Source organism: Mustela nigripes, chromosome 1 (genome assembly GCF_022355385.1).
Source record: "Mustela nigripes isolate SB6536 chromosome 1, MUSNIG.SB6536, whole genome shotgun sequence".
Taxonomy (NCBI): domain Eukaryota; kingdom Metazoa; phylum Chordata; class Mammalia; order Carnivora; family Mustelidae; genus Mustela; species Mustela nigripes.
In genome coordinates, this window is record NC_081557.1 from 12,168,057 (window position 1) to 12,188,893 (window position 20,837).

The window sequence follows — 20,837 nt, forward strand, 5'->3', positions numbered from 1 at the left end:
CCAACCTCCCACCCCACCCCCGCCACTTCAAACCCCTCAGAGGTAATGTACTCTTAATCCCCATTTTGGACCCTTGTAAATTTCTCAACTACAGAAATAAATAAAGTCAGACATAAATTTATATCCTACTATTTAAGTTGGTTATTTAAACATTTTTACTACATTCAACTCCTTGAACAAATTTCCCCCTCCTGTGTGTATCTGAACGTATGGTATTCTTGCATACACTTCTATTCATGGGTTTGTGTGTGCCATGGTTTGAATGGAGGCTTGCATTGTCATATGGTATAAAAAGTAATTAACATATAATTAATAAAGCTTACTGCAAGCAGGGCCCCCAGATTCTTAAGATTCCCCTTGGTCATCCTCCTTCAGATATCACATATTTGGACATATATTTTCCCTTCTAGGTTATAGATTTTTGAACAAGAAATGGTATCACCTCAGTAATTTAGGTCCAAAATAAGCATTAAAATGATCATTGCATGTTAGAAACCTGACAACAGTGACAAAAGTTGTTGTGGATCCTATGACTTTAAGAGGCAAAGCCCAGAGACAATTTTGCCTTCTCAACCGCCTTCTTGAAAGCCGTTTTAACCTCCTTGTTCCTTAGGCTATAGACGAGGGGATTCAGCATGGGAATGACCATAGTGTAGAACACAGATGCAATTTTGTCTGAGTCCATAGAATGGCTGGAGGTGGGCTGGGAGTACATGAAAATTACTGTCCCATAGAAGATGGATACTGTGGTTAGGTGGGAGGCACAGGTAGATAAAGCCTTCTGATATCCCTTAGCTGAGTGCATCTTCAGGATGGTAATAAAAATGAACAGATAGGAAATCAAGATAATGAAGAGAGCAAAAAAGATGTTGAAGCTTGCTACAACAACAAGAACCAGCTCACTGATATGCCTATCAGAGCAAGAGAGAGCCATGACTGCTGGAACATCACAGAAAAAGTGATGGACCAGATTGGACATGCAGAAAGAGAGACTGAACGTGTCCCTAATATGAATGGAGGCATTCAGGAAACCATAGATGTAGGAGCCCATGGCCAGAGAAGCACACACACCTGTCGTCATGGTGGTGGTGTAATGGAGGGGTTTGCACACTGCTGCAAAACGATCATATGCCATTGAAGCCAAAAGGAAATTTTCAACAGTGGCCAAGGCTACAAAGAAGAGCATCTGAGCAGCACATGCATTGTAGGAGATGACCTTGTCTCCCAAAAGGAACCCAGCCATCACTTTGGGAGTGACAGTTGTAGAATAACAAAAGTCCACCAGAGACAGATTACTGAGGAAAAAGTACATGGGAGTGTGAAGATGGGTGTCCAAGAGAATCAAAACAATCATCCCCATGTTACCAACTAGAGTGATGAGGTAAATGAGGGTGAACATGATAAAAAGAGGGATCTGCAGCTCTGGGGCATTGGTTAGTCCCAGCAGTATGAATTCAGTCACTTCTGTGTTGTTTTCCATAGGTGTTGGAGGAATCACAGGAAGTACTGTAGGGATGAGAGATAAAGAAACAATAAAAAGCAAAATATTTGAGGTGAAATTGAAAGAGATACATAGAAAGATGATAGACAGGCAGATAGATAGATGTGCATGGTTTCACTATACCAAAAATTCTTACTTCATATTATTCATATCTCAAGTGTGAGCTTGACACAAGATTTAATGCAATGTCTTGATCAAGATGGCATGTCTATACCTTGGTTAATTGAATTTAAATAAAAAAAGTAAAAAGAGGGGCGCCTGGGTGGCTCAGTGGGTTAAGCCACTGCCTTCAGCTCAGGTCATGATCCCAGGGTCCTGGGATCGAGTCCCACATCGGGCTCTCTGCTCAGCAGGGAGCCTGCTTCCTCCTCTTTCTCTCTGCTTGCCTCTCTGCCTACATGTAATCTCTCTCTGTCAAATAAATAAATAAAATCTTTAAAAAAAAAAGTAAAAAGAAAAGATGGCATGTTTGGAATCAATTATATCTGTCATTTCAGTTCCATGGGTCATTAAATGTTTACATTTGTATGTTGCTCTAGACAGAAACTATTTTAGACATCATGCATACTGCATACATTCATTCTTTTTTTTCAAAAACCCTATGAGTTTGGTTATTACCCCCAGTTAATTTATGAAGCACAGAGATTAATTCATGTATTTATGTTTATAACATTATACTGCCAAGCCAAGTTTTGTACCCGAGAGTGTTTCTTCAGTCCATCGGTCTTAAGTATAATTGAATTTAGCTCAATTTACAGTTACTCATTGTCACTATTATCCCAAAATCAGTGTTTGGAACCTTATACTTAGGTAACTGAGGCATAGAAGCAGAGTAGATGTAGTGGTCTAACAGGAGCAGTAAGGGCATAAACAACTAGCAGCGGCAATTCAGAGAGCAAGGCACAACATTCAGTGTAGATCTTGGGCTCTGGGAAGAGGTGCGCATCAGCCCTATCATTGACTACTGAAGGGTCATTAATTCCTCGGTACCTGGACCTGACTTTCTCCATATACAAAATGAAGATTGTCATGATGTTTACCTTAAGGTATTGTTGAAAGAAATAAAGAGATAATGCATTATAAACCACAACAACTGGCAGGTGGTTAGCATGGCTGGATACGTGTTAGCTGTAGTAGTATTCTTAGGATGGAATGATAGCTCTTATGTTTGTTTGAGAAAGGTGGGTGGGACACACAGGGATTCTGGAGGGAATCAGTTCTGAAGCCTTACAGGCTCTGTTTGATTTCCTTGTTTTTGTGCACTTGGTCTACTGTCCTACCAGCTTAAGTGGCTGTTCTAGCCATTCCAAATAAGCCATTCTTTTGCATAATTTCTTTCTTAAAATCCATATTTTAGCATTAGGACATTTGGAATGTCCTTTCTGAAACTATTCTTCCTCTCATTACTATCATCGCATAGTTGAATCACCAGGATCAAGGGCTGAAAGGTCCTGGTCTGTTGGCTGCCTTTAGCCTGCAGGTCTGTTTTGGTGGTGAGCTCCACATTAAAAAGTTTTTTATGTGATATGTTCTTGTGTAGGAACAGTGTCTTAAATCTTTTTAGTTTGAATCTGAAGCCTTTAGAAAGACATTTCTCTTCTGCTAATCCTTCTCTACCACTGTCCTCTTGATCCTGCCTCTTCCCTCTACAAGCCCAGGCTTTAAAGTCATTAGGGTTGTCAAGCTCTGACAGTTGTAACCACTCTTAATGTTCTACAAACAGTAAGAGCTATATGCATATATATTTTTCTGTATGCATGTCTGTATATATATGTGTATGTTTACATACATGTATAGAAGCACATCTGATCTCATTTAAATTCATGGTAATATTGTGACGTAAGTAGAATTATTATTCCCACATTAATATTTAAGAGAACTGAGGATTTGAGGAGATATGTAAATCTCTACAATTATACAGCTCAGATAAAGAAGAGTCAAGATTCAAATTCAGCTGTGACCAGATCAAAAGCCTGTGCTTTAGTAACCTTATCATTGGCCTTTGTAGATGTGCTAGCAATAATAATAAGGGTGACATGATGCAGGAAATATTACAGTGGAGTATAGATCTGGTTAATTATAACACTTTTGTAGTTTATACAATGGTTATTTCACTGTCTTCTATCTCTCTTAACCCCCAGTAAGAGGACAGAAATAGCAAATAAGATTAATTTAAAAGTTACCGAATAAGAGCATTGCCTCTCTTTTTTTGTTTGGCTGATCTTTTTAAAGACAGCAGCATGATGATGTTCCATAAGTATCACTAAACTCCCCATTGACAAAAATTTTGGTATTTAAATCCCAGCCTCAGCTCACTGCTTTAGAAATATACACTATGGAGTATTATGCCTCCATCAGAAAGGATGAATACCCAACTTTTGTAGCAACATGGACGGGATTAGAAATAACGTTCAAATCATCTATTTCTGTGCTCAAACAATTCATAGTAGGTAGAGCTGCCCCCTGGATTTTGCATGAATTATATTTCCCATTGAAAATATATTTGCAACAACATGGATGGAACTAGAAGGTATTATGCTAAGTGGAATAAGTTAGTTCAGAGAAAGAAATTCCATATGATTTTATTCATTGAGGAATTTAAGAAACAACAGATGAACATAGAAGAAGGAAAAGAAAAATAAAATAAGATAAAATTGGAGAGGGAGGGAAACCATAAGAGACTCTTAACTCCAGGGAACAAACTGAGAGTTCCTGGAGGGGAGATGGGTGGTTGGATGGGGTAATGGGTGATGGGCTTAAGGAGGGCATTTGATGGAATGAGCACTGGGTTTATATGCAACTGATGAACCACTAAATTTTACCCTTGAAACTAATAATATACTATATGTTAACTGAATTGAATCTAAATAAAATTGAATTAAATTTGAATAAAGAAATAATTTTAAATTTAATAAGAAATTGTGTATATATATACACATACACACATATATATATACACATATATATGTATACATATATACATATATGTGTGTGTGTGTAACATCACTGACATATATATGTGTGTGAATTATAGATTCTTACCTTGTTGCTGGAAAAGAAGGGACAGGCAATCCTGATAGTCAGTCTGATATCACACTTTTTGCCATGGAATAATGCAGATATACTCTTAGAGATGTTCTCTATCAGGTATCAATCAAAATATTCCAGACCTCTAAGGCAGGTAAAGACAGAGGAAAGATTCCAATAGAAGTCACAAATCTAGTTCCATCCTGTACCCCTGGGGATAAAAATATGTTTATAAAAAATAAAAAAATTTAAAAAAAAAGAAGTCACAAATCTGATCTATGTCTTGAATCTACCATTAATTCTTACTATTTTTTTTAAAGGAATCACTTGTTTGTTCTTTATTTGTAAGATAAAGAATAAAATGACTTCTCCTACATCACTCAGCCTCATTCACAGAATTGTATCTGTGATAAGCAAAGGAGGGAAGCTCAATAAAACACCTTGCTGAGTGATTATCCCTTTAAAGTCCATCAATATAATTTTCATGTTGAGATGTTTTCCCTGCCCATGTTTGCAGGCTTGAAGCACATCCTCAGGTCCAAGGTCAGGCAGGAAGGTGTGCATGTACTAGCAACTACTAACAGTCAGATGAATAAATGATGGCCAAAGGGGCTGAGCACCTCGTCTGTCCCCTCCAAAAGTGATGTCACACTGAGTCATGTTGGGATTTCAGGGGCTAACTCATGGAGTCAGGAGGGAATTATGTAGGCAAGGAGTTCTCTGTGCATGTCCCCCAGGGGGGCATCTGTAGCTCTCATCCACCTTCTTAGGGAGAAGCAATTTAGCAGCTTGTGTGTCCCTAGCTGGATTTGATTAAGGTGCACACATGCTTTCATATCACTTGCTATTTCATATATTTCCCCATCTTCTAATTAGAGTAGAATTTATAAACAATAACATCCCCAATTTCTATTGTATAAATCTCAGAGTTTGGTCACATTTACAAGGCCATGTAACCACTAGCACAATCGTGACATAGAAGAGTTCCATCATCTAAACCAAGCCCTCCAGCTTCTTTGTGACCAACCCCTTCTCCCACCTGCCACCCCTGGAAACCACTAAATTGTTTTTGTCCGTGTAATTTTGCCTTTGCAAGAATGTCCTATAGATTGAATCCCAATGTGTGTAGGCTTTGTATCTGGATTCCTTCACTTAGCACGTCGTGTCTGAGATTCATCCATCTTGTTAACTGTATTTTTCCTAAGACTGCCATTAATAAGCACCACAAGGATTTACCCTAAAGATACAAACGTAGTGATCCAAAGGGGCACGTGCACCCGAATGTTTATAGCAGCAATGTCCACAATAGCCAAACTATGGAAAGAACCTAGATGTCCATCAACAGATGAATGGATCAAGAAGATGTGGTATATATACACAATGGAATACTATGCAGCCATCAAAAGAAATGAAATCTTGCCATTTGCGACAACATGGATGGAACTAGAGCGTATCATGCTTAGCGAAATAAGTCAAGCAGAGAAAGACAACTATCATATGATCTCCCTGATATGAGGAAGTGGTGATGCAACATGGGGGCTTAAGTGGGTAGGAGAAGAATCAATGAAACAAGATGGGATTGGGAGGGAGACAAACCATAAGTGACTCTTAATCTCACAAAACAAACTGAGGGTTGCTGGGGGAGGGGGTTTGGGAGAAGGGGGTAGGATTATGGACATTGGGGAGGGTATGTGCTTTAGTGAGTGCTGTGAAGTGTGTAAACCTGGTGATTCACAGACCTGTACCCCGGGGATAAAAATATATGTTTATAAAAAATAAAAAATTAAAAAAAAAAAAGAGCAGAAGTCTGGGAACAACCTAAGCAGTTGTCAATAAGAGACTAATTAAATAACTTATGGTCTACTCATATAGGAAAAAAAAAAAAAAAAAAAAAGCACCACAAGGGGCTCAGTGGGTTAAAGCCTCTGCCTTTCGCTCAGGTCATGATCCCATGGTCTTGGGATCGAGCCCCACATCGGGCTCTCTGCTCAGCAGGGGGCCTGCTTCCTCCTCTCTCTCTGCCTATCTGTGATCTCTGTTAAATAAATAAATAAAATCTTTAAAAAAAAAAAAAGGCACCACAAAACGGATGGTTTAAACAACAGAAATTTATTGTCTCATATTTCTGGCCCTTGGAGTCTGTAGTTAATGAATTGTTGGGGTTGGTTCTGCTGGTGGCTTGTGATTTCTGAAAGGGGGACTTTTTCTCACATTTGTCTCTGAGCACCTGGGTGATGTGTTGGTGTCCTTTGGCATTCCTTGGTCTGCTATATCTTCTTGACTTCTATCTTCAGCATCGCCTTATACCTGTGTCTATCTAAATTTCCCTTTTTATATTTATTTATTAATAAATTTATTTATTTATTTAAATTTATTTTCAGCATAACAATATTCATTGTTTTTGTACCTCACCCAGTGAAATTTCCCTTTTTAAAGGGACATGAGTCCTATTAGATTTGGGACCCATCCTACCCCAGTATGACCTCATTTTAAGTAATTTAATTTGTAATAATCCTGTTTCCAAATAAGATGACATTCTGTGTTACTGAGGTTAGGACTTCAACAAAGGAGACATTGAACTGGACTTTGGACTTCTCATAACAGCATTTTGTTACATATATTGTTAAATTTGTCTTTCTGTATGGGAATGTGGATTTGAACTTTCTATTCCTCCATCCTGCTTATCTCACTCTCTGGTCCTTTATTATATGCTTAATGGCTTGGCAGGACTAATTATCCTGAACATCGGGGGTACAGATGGCCCTTCTTTTCACTATATTTTATCTTTGGGGGTAAATACCCAGTAGTGAAATTGCAGGGTCATAGGGATGTTCTATTTTTAATTTTTTAAGGAATCTCCACACTGTTTTCCAAAGTGGCTGCACCAACTTGCATTCCCACCAACAGTGTAAGAGGGTTCCCCTTTCTCCACATCCTCTCCAACACATGTTGTTTCCTGTCTTGTTAATTATGGTCATTCTAACTGGTGTAAGGTGGTATCTAAATGTGGTTTTTATTTGAATCTCCCTGATAGCTAATGATGATGAACATTTTTTTATGTGTCTGCTAGCCATTTGTATGCCTTCATTGGAGAAGTGTCTGTTCATGTCTTCTGCCCGTTTTTTGACATGATTATCTGTTTTGTGTGTGTACTTTGGTTTTTATTTTATTAATGATGTTTCTTGATATAGAAAAGAAATTGAATTTCAATGCAGTCAAAATTGTGACTCCAAAATTGTTACTTAGTTTTTTTTTAAATAACTGTAATCTATTTATTGATATTCTTTATTAGGTGAGTCACTGGCATTGTATTTTCCTTTCCTTGTTTTCTTCAGTTCTTTGCACATATCTGAGCTCCCTCAGAGGGTTTCTAATGACTGCTTTCCCCTTTGTTTGGGTCATATTTTCCTTTTCTCTCATGCCTCATAATTTTTTTTGCTAAAAAAGTGGACACTTAAGATAAGAAATTATGGAAACTTTGAATTCTGACCATCCCTGGAGTTGTCTTTTTTTATTTGTTTAAGATTTTATTTATTTGTCAGAGAGACAGAGAGCACAAGCAGGGGGAGTGGCAGGCAGGTGGTGAAAGAGGCTCCTAGAGCAAGAAACTCAATGTAGGACTCAAACTCAGGACCCAGGATCTGATCCGAAGGCAGAGGCTTACCCAACTGAGCCATCCAGATGTTCCCCAGGAATTGTTGTTTTATACTCATTTTTGTTTGATTGATCAAACTATCCTCATTTAGAGTGCATTTCTCTGTTGTGTGTGGTCAGTGAAGTCACAACTCCATCTTTTTTTTTAAACCTTGATTTTATTTATAAGATTGTGCTCTTAGGGGTAGCCACTGTATCAGCAGGCAGCCAATGATGTGTCAGAAGTTGTCCCTAGACCCATTTTGATGGACGGTTCCGTGTAAGGTTTGAGAAATATATTCAAATTTTGGTCAAGTTGACAAATCTGCCCTGGCTTTTGCTTTCTTCTTGGGTGAGACCACAAGAACAGCCAGGAATGAGTAACAGGCATCTGGTCTGTTTTACCTGCGTGCTTGCATTGTGTTGAACATATACATACCCAGGAATATGTCAGAGCTTTTCAAAGCCCACATGGCTGGATCATTTCCTAAATATCTCTTTATCATTTCCTAAATATCTCTTTGAAATGTCTGATTTATCCCTCACTTTCCCCAAACGGTATTACAGCTCAGGGCAGCTGTTATTTCTCCTTCTGCAGTAGTTCTGACAAATGGCTATCATGAGGCTAATGGACTTCTCTTAGCTCTGTAAGTGATATAACTTCTCATAACCACAGAATTCTCCGGCTCTTCATTCTGTCAGGAATACTCTATCCTGCCATACACAGTATTAAGGGTCGTCAATGATGTGAAGAAATTGAGATTATCATGCACTACCAATGGAAATGCAAAATGGTGCATTACCTGAAAAAAAAAATTTGGTAATATCTTATAAGGTTAAACATGAACTTACCGTATCAGCTAACAATGTCACTTGAAGGCATTTACTCAAACCTATGCTCAAACACAGTTCTGTATGCAAATGTATGTAGCAGATTTAACTGCAATCAATGCAAACTAGAAGTAAATGATGTGCTTAGATCCACATGATAGAATACTAGTCAGCAATAAAAAGAAACCAACTACTGATACATACAACAAATAGATGAATCTCACAAATGCATTATGCTGAATGAAACAAGCCAGACTCAAAAAATTAGATAGTGGGGCGCCTGGGTGGCTCAGTGGGTTAAAGTCTCTGCCTTTGGCTCAGGTCATGATCCCAGGGTCCTAGGATAGAGCTCCACATCGGGCTCTCTGCTTCCTCTTCTCTCTCTGTCTGCCTTTCTGACTACTTGTAGTCTGTGTCTGTCAAATAAAAAAAAAATCTTAAAAAAAAATTAGATAGTATATGACCTCGTTCATATGACTTTTCTTCCATAGGAAAAGTCTTAAGGACAAAATCAGTTCCAGGATTGGTGGAATCCCGAGGGTGGTGGGGGGTGGGGAGGATGTTCATTACAAAAGAACACGGGGAATCTTTGGGGGGTGGATAAATGGGACTATTCTTTATTTTGATTATGTTGGAGGTTCCATGGTCATACACCATTTGTCCAAACTCTCAGGACTATACACTAAAATTCATGAAATTTGCTGTAATAAATTATACCTAAACTGAAGAAAAAAAAAAAGAAAGAAATGGCAACCCCCCCCCCCCCAAAAATGTGAATATATCTGTGTGTTCACTCACCAAACTAGGCTAGGTCTTAACTGATGGTTTAATTGCTTCTTCCTTAAGTAGTAGGAGAATAATCTGTAGCTGTTTTCACAGGGGCTTATTCCCCTGAGGTCTCCAGGCCTCTAAAACTCCCTTCTGGTTCTCACTCATTATCTTTTAAAAATCCGAATGTATCACCACTTCCTCATATCAGGGAGATCATATGATAGTTGTCTTTCTCTGCTTGACTTATTTCACTAAGCATGATACGCTCTAGTTCCATCTATGTTGTCGCAAATGGCAAGATTTCATTTCTTTTGATGGCTGCATAGTATTCCATTGTGTATATATACCACATCTTCTTGATCCATTCATCTGTTGATGGGCATCTAGGTTCTTTCCATAGTTGGTGAATGCTGAGAAGTGTGTAAACCTGGTGATTCACAGACCTGTACCCCTGGGGATAAAAATATATGTTTATCAAAAATAAAAAATTAAAAAAAAAATAATAAAAAAAATGAAAAAAAAAATCCGAATGTAGTTCTTCCGTTTGACCTCACTTTGAAAGGAACAGATTATATACTAAGCTGTTTTGGTAATTTATTTACCCGAGTGAATATGAATAGTAGTTAGTACACTGGTCCTGCCCCAAATTGTGGATTTTCTGTAAGTCTGCAACCATTGACAGGAAAACTTCCAGGATGAAAATTATATTGAATGCAGTCAAAATGACAACACTTTACTGAGTTGTTTTATAGTCTTTTTATCTGCTATTCACAGCCACAGTTCTATGACTTATGCCTGTGTGTTAATTATTTTCTATTTCACAAACAAAAAAATTAAGTTTGGCATCAAGTAAGTGGCTATTCTAAGGGAACCTTTTAATTAGCGCCCAAGACAGAGCATCTCCACCTGGACGGATACATTCTTTCCTGGCAGACTTTCAGATCAATGACTAAAACTTCAGGATTTCAGGCACCTGTTGTCAAGAGCCAGGTGAGTAAGCTTCTGTATTCTGTACACATTTTCAGTGAGAAATATAATATACATGTAAAAATAACAATGAAGCTGATGCTATGAGTTATTTGAGCTAAAAATACAATGTCACGAACATTCTTCTGAATTGGTTGGGGCTTTATTTCCAGTTACAAAACACTTCCCTTTAGTAGGAAGTTCAGTGACACTCATGAAATAATCATGTTGCTGAAGAGGATAGGCAAAGACATAAGAGGGATAAGATTCTGATCGAGCAGGTGGCAATTTCCTCCCATTTACTATTTTTCCCTGTCATTGTAGGGGATGCTCACCAGCAAAGTTTGAATGGACAGTTCTTTAGATTCCAGAAGTTTCCTCATAAGATTATTTAGATCTGTATTCACCCTTAATATTTTTTTAATTTTTAATTTTATATATATATTTAGTTTCAGGGATAGAATTTAGCCATTTGTCATGTGCATATAACACCCAATGCTCATTCCATCAAGTGCCCTCTTCTCCAGGAACCCTCAGTTTGTTCAGTAGAGTTCAGCATTGCTTATGGTTTGCCTTCCTCTCTATATCACATATTATTTTATTTTTCCCTCCCTTCCTCTGTGTCCATCTGTTTTATTTCTGAAAGTCCACATATGAGTGAAATGATATGGTATTTGTCTTTCTCTGACTTACTTCACTTAGCATAGTACCCCTTTAATATTCTTTACCCCCAAATCTCACCCTTGTCATGATATCTAGAGAGGTTGACATGGAAGTCATTCAGAGAATAGGTTGTGAATTTACTCACAGATACATTTGAATCTTGAATCGTCTTCATATTATACAGATAATTTTAGGAAGTAAATTTTCATTTCTCTTATTTGTTAAAATAATGATAATAGTGTCAAATTTTAATATTGTTATGAAGATTAAGTGAAAGATATCAATATCTGAATATATAATCCCCTATTAGTGAACACTGCATATTCTATTTGTTTTAAAGTTATAGGATATTTTGTTTATTTAATTTCTTTTCAGTGTAACAGAATTCATTGTTTATGCACCACACCCAGTGCTCCATGCAATATGTGCCCTCCATAATACCCACCACCAGGCTCCCCCAACCTCCCACCCCTTCAAAACCCTCAGATTGATTTTCAGTATGCATAGTCTCTCATGGTTCTCTTCCCCTTCCAATTTCCCTCAACTCTCTTCTCCTCTCCATCTCCCCATGTCCTCCATGTTATTTCTTATGCTCCACAAATAAGCAAAACCATATGATAATTATCTCTATTTGGCTTATTTCCCTCAGCATAATATCTTCCAGTCCTGTCCATGTTGGTAGAAAACTTGGGTATTCGTCCTTTCTGATGGAGGCAAAAAGAAAAGAAAAAAAAGTTATAGGTTATATTATCATCTGTGTCAGAAACATATAAACATGAGTGCCCTTGGGGACAGGAATGTAAGGCAAAGTTGCAAAATGACCAGGAGAAAAGAGCAGGTAGATAGAAGATAGAGAAAAGTAGTTATCAGAGAATGGACATACTTCCAAAAGTTCCAAATTCAAGTTAAAAATTAAACCCTCAACTGAGGGCTGCTGGAGGGAAGGTGGGTGGGGGGATGGGATAACTGGGTGATGGGCATTAAGGAGGGTGCATGATGTGATGAACGCTGTCCCATCCATGTGGATACAAAAGTTGGGTATTCATCCTTTCTGATGGAGGCATAATACTCCATAGTGTATATGGACCACATCTTCCTTATCCATTCGTCCTTTGAAGGGCATCTTGGTTCTTTCCATAGTTTGGCGACCGTGGCCATTGCTGCTATAAACATTGGGGTACAGATGGCCCTTCTTTTCACTCCATCTGTATCTTTGGGGTAAATACCCAGGAGTGCAATGGCAGGGTCATAGGGAAGTTCTATTTTTAATTTCTTGAGGAATCTCCACACTGTTCTCCAAAGAGGCTGCACCAACTTGCATTCCCACCAACAGTGTAAGGGGTTCCCCTTTCTCCACATCCTCTCCAACACATGTTGTTTCCTGTTTTGTTAATTTTGGCCATTCTAACTGGTGTAAGGTGATATCTCAATGTGGTTTTTAATTTGAATCTCCTTGAGGGCTAATGATGAAAATTTTTTCATGTGTCTGATAGCCATTTGTATGTCTTGATGGGAGAAGTGTCTGTCCATATCTTCTTCCCATTTTTTGATATGTTTGCCTGTTTCGTGTGTGTTGAGTTTGAGGAGTTCTTTATAGATCCTAGATAATCTTGAGGTTAGAATATAGATTTATGTCTAATATTGTTTCTTTAGCTGAATATTCCCTGTAAAATCTTAAAGAAAAAGTGACATAATTCTAAATGAAAGTGTGCGTTTATCTGGCACGTTTTATTTAAAGACACATAAATACTGCATTTAAATGGAGCATTTATTTATTTATTTATTTATTTATTTATTTATTTAGAGAATGATGTCACCTAAGGGAAAGGAGGGAGGGAAGGACAGAGGGAGGGAGAGAATCTTAAGCAGGCTCCACATCCAGCCTAAAACAGGGCTCCATCTCACAACCCTGAGGTCATGACCTAAACCAGAACCAAGAGTTGTACACTTAAGTGACTGAGCCTCCCAGATGCTATTAAATGGAGTTATAGTTTTTCCTTGACTGAGTCATTTTGTAGAATCAACATCATGTTCACAGTACCACTTTTAAAAGGACAAAAGATCTAGAATACAAAAAAGGAGGAGAATAAAAGCATTTCCATTATTGCCATATAACATCAAACTTTCATAATGTTCAAAAAAATGCACAGAGATACCAATAATGCACGCTTTTCTGTCTGAAAATGCTCTGAAATGGTTAATGCTTCCTATTTTTTTTTCATATTTTAGTTATGTTAGGTCATCTCTTGTCTGTCCTCCAGAATTCTCCCCCACTTTATTCATGCTGATTTCCTTGCTATTTCTTGACAACTCGAGTATGCTTTCCCCTCAGGCTCTTGACACTTGCTGTTCCCTCTGAATGGAATCATCCCTTACTCCATTCAGGGTCTCCTTAAATGTTACCCTATCACAGAGACCTTCTCTGACCACCTTTAAAAAATAGTCAGTTTAAGAAACAAAACAATGAACATAAGGGAAGTGAAAGAAAATAAAATAAGATAAAAACAGAAAGGGAGGCAAACATAAGAGACTCTTAACTCTAGGAAACAAACTGAGGGTTCCTGGAGAGGAGGTGGTTGGGGGATGGGATAACTGGGTGATGGGCATTAAGGACAGCATTTGAAGTAATGATCACTGGATGTTATATGCAACTAGTGAATCACCAAATTCTATCTCTGAAACTACTAATACAGTATATGTTAGTTAAATAAAATTTAAATACAAAATTTTAAAAAATAGTCACTTTCCTTCCCACATACACAAACTTCTCACCTGCATTAGTCCTTTTTTAAATTTTTATTTATTTTTAAAATTTCTTTCCAGTGTTCCAAAATTCATTGTTTATTCTTTGTAGTCCTATTAAACACTCACCAGTTGTATATTTATTTGCGTGTTGCTTTGCTAACTATCTCTCTTAACTAGAATGCAGCTCCATAAGAATGGTGAATTTATCTGTTTTATCACATGATCACCAATACCTAAATGACTATGTGATTCATTGTAGATCCTTAATAAATAATTATAAACAATGAATAAATTAAGTTTGAGTCCAGTTGTACCATTTGTTAAGTCTTTGACTCTTTGATGATTGTAGTTTATTCCCTGAAGTAACGGTCTAGATATACTTCTAGAACATTTCCAGAGTTATAGCTTGTTTTCTGCTTTGCTGAAATATTTCAATATATGTTCTCACTCAGTGCCTGCACTCCTCACTTTTGGCTTGATTTCCTGGAAATCTCAACAGCTGGGTGATTTCAAATCATTTTATAATTTTTACTCAGAAGTAATAGCTTATAAAGTGCCAAGTAAACATCAGATAAATGCTATTTAGTAAATTGCAGAAATACATTAATATGAGATTATGTAAAAGTTTTCTGCCTGATTTAATTTAGAAAATTACTTTGTACACACTGATTATACACCTAACAGAAGTGATTCAAAATGTCCATGTAGAATCTAAGCCAGAAAATATCTGTCAGTAATAAATATAACATGCTTTCAAAAATTCCAAAGCAATGCACAGTGCTTATGCATGTAATTTGTTCCTTAAGGAGCCCCATTCTATACTAAAACCACCTCTGGGAATGTGCACTCAGAGCTTCATTTTTTTGTCTCCAATTTCCCCCAACTCCCTTCTCCTCTCCATCTCCCCATGTCCTCCATGTTATTTCTTATGCTCCACGAGTAAGTGAAACCATATGATAATTGACTCTCTCTGCTTGATTTATTTCACTCAGCATAATCTCTTCTAGTCCTGTCCATGTTGACTCAAAAGCTGGATATTCATCCTTTCTGATGGAGGCATAATACTCCATAGAATATATGGACCACATCTTCCTTATCCATTCATGCATTGAAGGGCATCTTGGTTCTTTCCACAGTTTGGCAACTATGGCCATTGCTCCTATGAACATTGGGGTAAAGATGGCCCTTCTTTTCACTACATTTGTATGTTTGGGGTAGTGCAATTGCAGGGTCATAGAGAAGCTCTATTTTTAATTTCTTAAGGAATCTCCACGCTGTTTTCCAAAGTGACTGCATCAACTTGCATTCCCACTAACAGTGTGAGAGGATTCCCCTTTCTCCACATCCTCTCCAACACATGTTGTTTACTGTCTTGTTAATTTTGGCCATTCTAACTGGTGTAAGGTGGTATCTCAATGTGGTTTTGATAGAATCTCCCTGGTGGCTAGTGATGATGAACATTTTTCCATGTGTCTGTTCATACTTTTTGTGGGACAGTGTAGTGTATCAAAAGACTCCCTTCTGTCTTTATAGGGATGTTTCTTTTATTGAAATTTAATTAATTTTATTTTTAAAGGATTTTATTTATTTATTTTAGGGAGAAAGAAAGAGCACAAGTGGGAGGGGCAGAGGGAGAGGGAGAGAGAATCTCAAGTAGACTCACACTAAGTGCAAGCCTGATGAGGGACTCAATCCCATGACCCTGGGATCACGACCTGAGATGGAACCAAGAGTTGGTTCACTGACTGTACCACTCAGATGCCCCTAATTATTTAGTTATTTAATTTTATAATTTTTTCAGAATTACAGAAAAATTTCAAAGCTAGTACAAAATATTCCCATATGACCCTGCCTAGGCTGAATAATAGCTAAATCACATATTTAGGGAAAAAAAAAGAAACACCAACAGGTGATGACAACTGTGCATGCCCATTCAATACATGTAGCTAGGTTCCCATTGGTAGTTTAATTGCTTCTTCTGTAATTAGGTGTGATGAGGAGCTGCAGATGCTCTCAAGGGACCATCCCTTGAGCCCCATCTCTCTCTATCTCACTCCAGATGCCCTATATTAGCCTCTGAAATAGCAACAACTGTCCACATGAGATCATTTTAGAAAGACTAGATTGCACACTGGGCTCTGTGATCATCATACATTCATCTGAATGTTAATAGTCATCATGGCACTCGGGTTTCCTCCCTACCTGAGGAATTCCTTTGAGCCTGCTACCATGGCCAAGGAATTCACCTCAAGATAAAAGTTGTATTGAGTGGCTTTAAAATGGCAACCCCCTACTGAGTTATTTTGTAGACTTTGCCTTATTTGCTATTTATAGACAGAATTCTGTAAAATATGTGGAAGAAGTATTTTTACTATATTTATCTTACAAATAAGGAGAAGGTAAGTGACTCCTCCAAGAGCACAGTAGGAATTAATGGCAGATTTGGAACTTGAGCCCAGGTTCCTGTGTCCTTTGTGTGTTTTCATCCATCTTTTCCTGCCTTAGAGAACGTGGATACTTCTGACCATACTTAAGATATAGCTTCTTTACATTATTTATGGGTTATTTTATGGATGAATTTCTCATTGCACACTCACTATTCAGGGTTGCCTGGTCCTTCTCTTCAAGGAGCAAGGTAAGCTACTATATTCTATATACACTGTTAGTGAAAAAACATAATTCATGACAAAAGAACTATATGTACTATCAGTTGTTTGAGCTGAGAAATAGATGTTTTTTTAATTTCAATAATATTTATTGAACAGAACATATTGCCAGTCATAATAATTATATAATTTATATGTACTTTATATATATATATATAAATATTTAAAATATTTAAATATATATAAATATTTAAAATATTTACGTAATGTTTATATACAGTTGACTCTTGAACAACATGGGTTTGAACAAGAAATAGATGTTTTGAACATTTTTTCAAAAACAGTAAGTTGAAGCTGGAGTGTAAGTGTCAAAACTTCCATTAGTAGGGGTTTTAGTGATACTTGTGAAGCATGATGCTACTTCCCTATAAAAAATAAGATGGATAACACTCTGTTTGAGTACATAATAATTTTTTTTTGTTCACTGTCAGTTCATCTCTCATTGGAGGTAAAAGAAAGGTGGGGGGCTGTCACCTTCACAATGTGGGGATCCTGGTGATTGGAGGAGCTGAAGTGATGGGGCGACTACTGACTGATGATCAGTAGACCACTTTATTTCTTATAATCACTTCTTTTGTACTTTCCACAAAATCCAATTACAAACAGAATCTAGATGTATGTGCAGGGCATGGGCTACGTGTGAGATGTGATTTATGCTCAGGCAATCAAGTGAGACAAGTGAACTATAAGGATAATCTCTTAGCTTTAAATGACAATATCTCTTAGCTCTAAATGACAAGAACAAGTTAAGAATTTTCCACACTTATCAGATCTATCTAAAGGATGACTGGAAAACACTTGAGGGATCCTCCCATGTTTATTCTGGGTGTTGGCCCAGGAAGACTCTTGCCCTCCATCTCGTGTTTTCTCACAGGATCTGACTGGACCCAGTCACATTGGCAAGGATCTGGGTCATGTTCCAGCAGGTGGCTAATGGTGAAGCGACTCCACTTTAAGCTACACAAGGAACTAAATGAATTAGCAAGATTGAACTGCAGTGTAAACTTTGTCCTATAATCTCATCCTTACTATCACTGGTACCTTTATATATGCTGTCTGTGAGGGGCCTAAAGGCACAGATTCTGATTAAGTCAAAACTGAATTTCAAACTTGAATCATCTCCATATTAGTGACATAATTGTAAAATATCATATAACTTTTCAAATTCTTAATTCCTTTAATGGTAAAAAAAAAATAATAATACTATTCACTGTATGCAAACACACACACACACACACACACACACACAGATTTATATGTAAGGCCATTCACATTAGACCAGGATCATTTTGAAGTACAAATTATTAATGAAATAATGCACATGGTACTTATGCATTTCAGTTTTACTAGAATTTCTTTCTTTCTTTTTTTTTTTTTTACTTATCTCCTTTATTTCTCATTGCTACAGGATATCTCATAATTCCCAAATAGCATTGATGGATAACAACACAGAAGGGACACAGTTCATCCTGCTGGGACTAACCAATGCCCCAGAGCTATAGATCCCCCTCTTTATTATGTTTACTCTCATTTACCTCATCAATGTGATTGGAAACTTGGGGATGATGGTGTTGATTCTGTTGGACTCTCATCTCCACACTCCCATGTACTTCTTCCTCAGTAACCTGTCTCTGGTGGACTTTTGTTATTCTACAGCTGTCACTCCCAAAGTCATGGCTGGATTACTTATAGGAGACAAGATCATCTCCTACAATGCATGTGCTGCTCAGATGTTCTTTTTCGTAGCCTTTGCCACTGTGGAAAATTATCTTTTAGCCTCAATGGCCTATGACCGCTACGCAGCTGTGTGCAAACCCCTCCATTACACTACCATCATGACAACAGGTGTGTGTGCTCGTCTGGCCATAGGCTCCTACATCTGTGGTTTCCTAAATGCCTCCTTCCATGTTGGGGACATATTCAGTCTGTCTTTATGTGATTCCAATCTGATCCATTACTTTTTCTGTGATGTTCCAGCAGTCATGGCTCTCTCTTGCTCTGAGAAACATGTTAGTGAGGTGGCTCTTGTTTTTATGTGAAGCTTTAATGCCCTTTTTGCTCTTCTGATTATATTGATTTCCTACCTATTCATTTTTATAACCATCTTGAAGATGCAGTCAGCTCAAGGGCACCAAAAGGCTTTATCCACCTGTGCTTCCCACCTCACTACAGTGTCCATCTTTTATGGGACAGTCATTTTCATGTACTTACAGCCCAGCTCCAGGCATTCCATGGACACAGACAAAATGGCAGCTGTGTTTTATTCTATGGTCATCCCCATGCTGAACCCTGTGGTCTACAGCCTGAGGAACAAAGAGGTCAAGTGTGCATTCAAGAAGGTGTTGGAAAAAAGCAAATTTTTCTATAGGATTGGCAATTTAACATTATAGTATGCATAATAACTTTGTTTAATTCCACTCAGACTTTCCACATGCAGTGAACTACTTTTTAAGTCCCATGCTGCATTTAAATTTCTGAAGTAACATCGTTACCTCTTCAAAACTTTATTGTCTGATAAAAAAAAATCAGAAATATACCTGAATGAGGATGGCTAATGGGAAGCATCAGAAATTTGGGAACCCACTGTCAAATCTGACTAATAATATTTGATTCATTCACTTGTTACACTTACTTTTTCTCTGTCACATGTCAGTGCAAACATATATGTCAAGTAGGAGCCCAAGCAAGCCCATGAACAAAGCACATGTATGTGGTCCATGTAGGCACATAGGCACTTGCAGTGAGAAATTTGTCAGAGGCAAATGGAGTCTGGCTAGTTTTTTACAAAAATAATTTAAGTAGTTAATTGAAATATTAAATATAAAGTTATATCTAATTATAATTATTTATTTCACTGAGAAATTGTTTTAAGATTCTGAATAGAAGTGCCATGTACCTTTAATGAGAGTATGTACTTTTTGTCACATTTTATTGAGTGATACAGATCAGATAGAAAGGAATTAATACTTCTGTCTTGACTGATTCATTGTGCAGAATCAACATGTTCACATTATAATTTTCAAAAAGATAATATGATAATTGACTCTCTCTGCTTGACTTATTTCACTCAGCATAATCTCTTCCAGTCCCATCCATGTTGCTACAAAAGTTGGGTATTCATCCTTTCTGATGGAGGCATAATACTCCATAGTGTATATGGACCACATCTTCCTTATCCATTCGTCCGTTGAAGGGCATCTTGGTTCTTTCCATAGTTTGGCAACCGTGGCCATTGCTGCTATAAACATTGGGGTACAGATGGCCCTTCTTTTCACTCCATCTGTATCTTTGGGGTAAATACCCAGGAGTGCAATGGCAGGGTCATAGGGAAGTTCTATTTTTAACTTCTTGAGGAATCTCCGAAGAGGCTGCACCAACTTGCATTCCCACCAACAGTGGAAGAGGGTTCCCCTTTCTCCACATCCTCTCCAACACATGTTGTTTCCTGTTTTGTTAATTTTGGCCATTCTAACTGGTGTAAGGTGATATCTCAATGTAGTTTTAATTTGAATCTCCCTGATGGCTAGTGATGATGGACATTTTTTCATGTGTCTGATAGCCATTTGTATGTCTTGATTGGAGAAGTGTCTGTTCATATCTTCTGCCCATTTTTTGATATGATTGTCTGTTTTGTGTGTGTTGAGTTTGAGGAGTTCATTATAGATCCTGGATATCAACCTTTTGTCTGTACTGTCATTTGCAAATATCTTCTCCCATTCCGTGGGTTGCCTCTTTGTTATCATATGGTTTCACTTATTTGTGGAGCATAACAAAAAGCATGGAGGACATGGGGAGTTAGAGAGAGGGAGGTTGGGGTAAATTGGAATGGGAGGTGAATCATGAGAGACTATGGACTCTGAAAAACAATCTGAGGGGTTTGAAGTGGCGGGGGGGGGGTTTGAGAGGTCAGGGTACCAGGTGATGGGTATTATAGAGGGCACGGATTGCATGGAGCACTGGGTGTGGTGAAAAAATAATGATACTGTTATGCTGAAAATAAATAAAATGAAAAAAAAAAGATAAAGAATAGAATC

The 20,837-nt window shown here is 37.6% G+C and overlaps 1 protein-coding gene and 1 pseudogene across 1 annotated transcript; one reads left to right on the forward strand and one right to left on the reverse strand.

Moving 5' to 3' along the window:
* Positions 1-535: 535 nt before the first annotated feature.
* Positions 536-1,480, reverse strand: LOC132009584 (olfactory receptor 5B3-like). Its single transcript, XM_059387627.1, has one exon. The coding sequence runs from the start codon at positions 1,478-1,480 to the stop codon at positions 536-538; it is 945 nt and encodes a 314-aa protein (XP_059243610.1).
* A 16,756-nt stretch (positions 1,481-18,236) lies between these two features.
* On the forward strand, positions 18,237-19,185 carry LOC132009595 (olfactory receptor 5B2-like; annotated as a pseudogene).
* The last annotated feature ends 1,652 nt before the right edge of the window (positions 19,186-20,837 follow it).

Excerpts from the sequence above, each read along its gene's own strand:
- LOC132009584 (XM_059387627.1), bottom strand. The coding sequence starts at position 1,480 with ATGGAAAACAACACAGAAGTGACTGAATTCATACTGCTGGGACTAACC.